The sequence below is a fragment of the Octopus bimaculoides genome, chromosome 19, assembly GCF_001194135.2.
Source record: "Octopus bimaculoides isolate UCB-OBI-ISO-001 chromosome 19, ASM119413v2, whole genome shotgun sequence".
Lineage (NCBI taxonomy): Eukaryota > Metazoa > Mollusca > Cephalopoda > Octopoda > Octopodidae > Octopus > Octopus bimaculoides.
In genome coordinates this window covers 49,251,296-49,257,761 of record NC_068999.1, presented here as the reverse complement: position 1 = coordinate 49,257,761, position 6,466 = coordinate 49,251,296, and the positions used below count along the sequence as shown (strand labels likewise).

Below are 6,466 nucleotides of genomic sequence, written 5' to 3'. Positions count from 1 at the left end.
ACTTATGATTTCATGACAAATTTTAAAATACATTTGGATCACAAAACAGAAGAGAAGCTTATAATGACTATTTATTTTAAAGTTTGAGGCTGGGTTGTAATATGTAACTTTTATAAGGCGACGAGCTGGCAGAAACGTTAGCACGCCGGGCGAAATGCTTAGCGGTATTTCATCTGTCTTTACGTTCTGAGTTCAAATTCCGCCCAGGTCGACTTTGCCTTTCATCCTTTCGGGGTCGATAAATTAAGTACCAGTTGCGTACACCTACCTCAGTACTCAACAGATGTTGATTTTATCGACTCCAAAAGTATGAAAGGCAAAGTCGACGAAGTAATGTCGTTAAGATTTTTTTTTTTTTTTTTTTTTTTCTGATGCAGTAACGATTCTACCAGCCCCCAGGATTGGCATTTTATTTATCGACTCTTGAAAACAAATGAAAGGCAAAATTGATCTTGGCAGAATTTGAACTCAGAATGCAAAATACCGAAATAAATCCAGCAAGGTATTTTTCTCCAGTGATTTAACTCCTCCGTTGATTCCCCGTCCGATATTTAGTTTACCAAATGCTAAAGTATGAAAACAATTGTTCATAGTTCACCATATTGGAACTTGAAATGGAAACCATGAAATAACAGTCTAATAGAACTTAATGATCAGAGAAAATTATTTAAATTTAATTAATATTAATCCTTGATTGAATGTTTCTTTCCCGACATTACAAACGTAACTTTACTTTTAATTAACAGCAAGATTTCAGAGTTGCCTCCTCTTTCCACAGGGAAAATTCTTTTTTTATATTTTTTTTTTTTACGCTTTCTACATTACCGTTTATCTTTCGTCTTTTACTGGTTTCAATCATTAAACTGCGGCCATGCTAGAGCACCGCCTTGAAGAATTTTTAGTCGAAGGAATCGAATCCAGTACTTATGTTTTCTTTTAAGCCTGATACCTGTTCTATCGATCTATTTGCCAAACCGCTATGTTACGGGGACATAACACACCAACACCGGTTGTCAAGCAGTGGTGGGGGACAAACAAAAGCAAAGACAAACACAAACGCAAACACACACACACACACACATACATACATATATACAACGGGCTTCTTTCAGTTTCCAGCTACCAAATTCCACTCAGAAAGCTTCGGTCAGCCCAAATATATAATAGAAGACACTTGTCCAATGTGTGATGCAGTAGGATTGAACCCAGAGCCATGTAGTTAGAAAGCAAGCTTCTTCCCACACAGCCACACCAGCACCTGATATCATTAAATTAACTAAGAGAACATAGAATGTCAAATTCTATGTCAAATTCTATGTCAAATTCTATGTCAAATTCTATGTCAAATTCTATGTCAAATTCATTCATTTATGCTGTATTTCATAATGACTTTTGTTTCAGGTTTTGTGGTCGGAAGCCCTTCTTATTGTCAACTACAATGACAGAATTAGTCAGATATACAGATATATTAGCCAACAAAAAAAATTGACCGCCCTCTTTGTAATATATTATGTATATTTGGGGGATGTCCATCCTTCTGTACGAGTTGCTTTTACTTTGATTTGAAAAAAAATTTTTTTTATTGAATAACTTGTCTTCCTTAGAAACTTGGAAACGGACATAATCACTTTTGCTATTAAATTTCTGCAGAAATTCAATGCTTTCAATTCTAATTATTTTTGATAACATTGAAGGATTTAGAGAAATAACTTTGTCAATAGTAATCTAGTGTTTGGAATATATACATTAACATGAAACTGGAATTAATTTGAGAAGTTTATATCATAGAACCAGAAGCAGTCTCGGGCAGGTTGGGTATCAAAAAAGGGTTGAGAGAATATTTTGCAAAAACAAACAAAAGGAACATTTTATAATGAAAGAAAATATGAGAAGGAGAATTCTGATGATAAAGATGTATTTTCTGGCACTGGACGAAAATTTCGTTGTAACCTTACCTGAGCAAAATGGGCCATATTTTGAGTAGAGGTACCGGCAGGTGAATGTGTTAAATAAACTGGTATACGAGACTGTAAAAGAAGAGAATTAAGAGCATTAAAGACTTTTCCAATCTTCTCAAGCATCAAACTAATACACCTGTTTGTTGTTCCCTCACCTGTCATTTTTTTTTTGTTTTCTGTAAATCTAAACTATGTATGTATGTATGTATTACGTATGTATGTATGTATTACGTATGTATGTATGTATTACGTATGTATGTATGTATATATGTACGTATCTATATATGTATATAATGGTGTGTTTATGTTTACACTAGTCTATATGAGAAAATGATGTTTATGCTGTGTCTATTTATGTCCCATAACTTCACAGTTCAACAAATAGAGAATAATAAAAAGCATATCAAACAGGGAAAAAATGTACTAGGTACAAATATGACCGACAAAACTATTGAAGCTGATGTCCATTTATGAGCACAATGCCATGGGTTGAAAAACCAGTAAAAGAAAGGAAGATGAGAATACTTACTGAATTCATGTTCCGATCATCAAACTTTGCAACAATCCTGATGGCGTCTTGGCACAAAAAGTTGAGCCTTCGGCATCTGCAAACTGTTTTGGCAAGGGTTGTGATGATTATGTTCTCAGGTAAGAAAGACTTCCTCCCAAATATATCGAATAATATCTGCAGGTAAAAATTGAACAATACAAAAGGATTAGCTCGTGTTTGATAGCCTGGGGATGAACTCAGGATAAATCCACACATGCATGCACACACACATGCATGCACGTGCATACACACATGCACACACATTCATGAATGCATGTGCACATGCCTGCACTCACACGCACATGTGTGCATGCACACAAACATGCACACATGCACATGTACACACACGTGCGCATGCACATGCACGAATGCATGTGCACATACACATGTGAATAACACCTGCACATGCCTGCTCACACACACACGTGTGCATGCACACACATGCACACACACACACACACACACACACACACACACACACACACACATGCACACACACAAAGCACATACTGGGTGGGAAATGTAATTATCTTACCTTATCATCAATTACTGTAGCAAATCGGACACTGCTGGTAATATGCCCGACTGTATACACGGGGCCAAGTGCTACCATTAATTTTATCTAGAAATAAAAATATAAATATAGGTTAGTTTTGTCTGGAGTCTCAAGATACATGGTGGTGGTGGTGGTAGTGTTGCTGGTGGTGGTGGTAGTGTTGCTGGTGGTGGTGGTATTTAGCCCTGGTTCAGATCTAATTCAATAGACCTGCAATCAAAGCCATTACAGCCTTGACCATTTTGGTCTTTTACTACATCAAAGAGCTACATTGTCGAAAATGTCCTTACCATTTTAATTCTAATCTAAGACAGATGTGACTGCTATTTCTAGCAGGTCAAGTGATCAAGTGGACTATTCCCAATCAGATTTGTTCTAAAAAGTTATAAACAAAAAGATCAGTCTACGAGACGGTGGGAGTCATAGACTAAAGTGAACGACAGTTAGAGAGGCAACTGACAAGAGAGAAGAGAAAACAACAGTTATAACACGTTACACTGCTGATTTTTTTTCTTTGGACTGTCGTGTTGACTACAAGCTTTTAGTACTAAACAAATGATGAGTCAAAAACGAATGATTTCTCTTCTCATTTGCCCAACTTTCTATTCCTCACCCGGTGATCATTTTCTTATTGTAAAACACTATTTTATGAGATTGATATTTTTTTTCGAACAAGAAGTTAGTGAAGCCCCAATATAACTCCATCTCCAATCGTCATCTGTGCATGTATATGTGAAGCTAAAGGCATTTGGATTATTCTTACTAGAACTAGAAATGAAATGAAAAACACAAGCTTGAAGCAGCCATTTTTGCTTGTGTCACTCGCAAAGTTTTTTTTAAAGATAAGTGTTTTCTTCATAGCTTTTATAAAAATATTTCAAAAAAATATTTTCAAGCAACATTTGTTTCAAACTAACAACAGCTTCTGATTACCAGCTGATTAATCAGAAACATGTAACTCTGAGTACTAGAATTATAAGCCTTTTAGTTATAATGTACTTAAGAATAATCTACCTTTACATATCAAGCTCTATAATTTATCATTTCTCTGTGAATCATCAGAGATTTATATATATATATATATGTGTGTGTATAAGTATATTTCAATGTGCGTGTGTGTGAGCATGTAGAGAGAGAGAGAGAGATACAAAGATGATGATGATAATAATGTAAAAGGATTAGGCCGTTGCCAGTACCACCTGACTGGCCTTCGTGCCGGTGGCACGTAAAAGTACCCACTACACCCTCGGAGTGGTTGGCATTAGGAAGGGCATCCAGCTGTAGAAACTCTACCAGATCAGATTGAAGCCTGGTTCACCAGTCCTCAGTCAAATCATCCAACTCATGCTAGCATGGAAAGCAGACGTTAAACGATGATGATGACGATGATGATGATGATGATGATGATGATGATGATGATGATGATGATGATGATGATGATGATGATGATTAGGTGAGTGATTGTGGTGAAATGCTGCTTGTTAGTCTCTAGCATAAACACAGCTTGTGTAACTCAGTTTTTGCATTCTTTTCTGCAACAAATTATTTTCAACTGAAAACAAACCACATGTAGCAGACGTGGAAACACCACCAGATAGTTACAGGACATTTCTAAATTCACGATGCCATGTAACACAGCCATGCCTGCACTTGTATGGTTCTTTGAGTTTTCGGAACTAAACTTAGAACAACGTTTCAGAACAAACCTTGTTGGCCAAAGTTTGGTTTTCGGAGAAGGCTAAAAAGCCTATAAGTGATCCTTGTGAATGTGCCACATAATACATCTTCTCCTGACCTGTTACCTTGGTAACATAGTCCAAGGATGCTGGTAAGTCAAATGCAGCCATATGGTCAAAACTGGAGGAGAAAAAGAAGAAAAAAAAAACACAAGCAAAGGTAAATAAATAAATAAAAACAAATTTAATTTAATTTTAAAATTCCATAAACATGGAAGTCTCAAACTACAGATAATTCTTTTATTCTTTTATTCTTTTATTTGTTTCAGTCATTAGACAGCGACCATGCTGGAGCACTGCCTTGGATAAATTTGGTCAAACAAGTTGAGCCCAGTACTTATTTTTTAAGCCTTGTACTTATTCTATCGGTCTCTTTTGCCAAACTGCTAGATTATGGGGGCATAAACTCACCAACACCAGTTATCAAGTGGTGGCAGGAGGGACAAACAAACATACATACACATCACATATATATATATATATATATATATATTTTCTAATCATTCAATCACGCTGCCCCCTACCCCTCTCTCCTCCTTCCATGTGATTGGTGCCCGGCCAGCCATGATCTTTCTTTCTTGGCCTGACTGCCGACTGTCAACACCTCTTATGTCCATCTCAACAGTACCAAACCAAAGACTTTAGAAGAACTTGAAGGACGAATATAAGAAGTTATGTCTTCTTTCATTCCACAAGAGTTTCTGGTGAAATCAGTTGATCCAATTCCTGGGTGACTCAAGAAGCTGGTGGCGACATCTGGAGCCTAAATCAAATTTTAAATAAGACCTCATACCAAAAGCTTTCCTCTCATATACATATACACACACATACATATATATATACATACATATACACACATGTGCATACACACACACACACACACACATACACATTTTACAACAGGCTTCTTTCAGTTTCTGCCAATCAAATTCACTCACAAGACTTTGGTCAGCCCAGAACAATACTAGAAGAGACTTGCCCAAGATGCCACACAGTGGGACTGAACCCAGAACCATTTGGTAGTAAAGCAAAATTCTTAACCACACAGCTGCAGTTGTCCCCTATATCTAAGCCTAAATTATCAAACGCATCTTTCTTCTTAACGAAATAGGATGTAGTTTGCAGGAAGTTTGACAGCTACTTTTAGCAAATTGTGTGACCACATCGAGGCTATATGAAGTGTCGATGGTCTGGTGGTGACAGCGATGGTTATAGAGGCAGGTAACGGAATACAGACGCTGAAAATGTAGAGTCGTTGACAATGGGAGAGAAAGAAAAATAGTCGTTATTTCCAATGACTCACCTCCATCTCCAAAACATGTCACTGGAAGTTGGATACAAAGTATGGTGGAGCCCATACGTAGTTCCACGGGAATTGCCAAGCCAGACGTCATAACCAGCATCAGCTAAAAGGTAGGCTACATATAGAAAGGAAGAAATATACCGGGGAAAATATGTAAGTTTGTGTATATACATATTATGCAAAAATACATACACATATGCACAAATACATATACAAATATATATACACACACAGATAGACACACACACATATATACATATACACACATATACATATACAAATATATACATATATATATATATACATATACATATACAAATATATACATATATATATATATATATATATATATATATATATATA

At 36.3% G+C, this 6,466-nt stretch overlaps 1 protein-coding gene across 1 annotated transcript in view; it reads right to left on the bottom strand.

Annotated features, from left to right (window-relative positions):
* LOC106877383 (gastric triacylglycerol lipase) overlaps nucleotides 1–6,466 on the bottom strand; it is a 17,624-nt gene that overhangs the window by 4,940 nt on the left and 6,218 nt on the right. The window contains exons 3-7 of the mRNA XM_052974718.1: nucleotides 6,104–6,218; nucleotides 4,771–4,921; nucleotides 3,044–3,130; nucleotides 2,488–2,643; nucleotides 1,890–2,027 (exon numbers count right to left, since the gene is read on the bottom strand). Of these exons, the coding sequence (XP_052830678.1) occupies nucleotides 1,890–2,027; nucleotides 2,488–2,643; nucleotides 3,044–3,130; nucleotides 4,771–4,921; nucleotides 6,104–6,218 (647 nt within the window). The remainder of the gene's footprint in view (nucleotides 1–1,889; nucleotides 2,028–2,487; nucleotides 2,644–3,043; nucleotides 3,131–4,770; nucleotides 4,922–6,103; nucleotides 6,219–6,466) is intronic.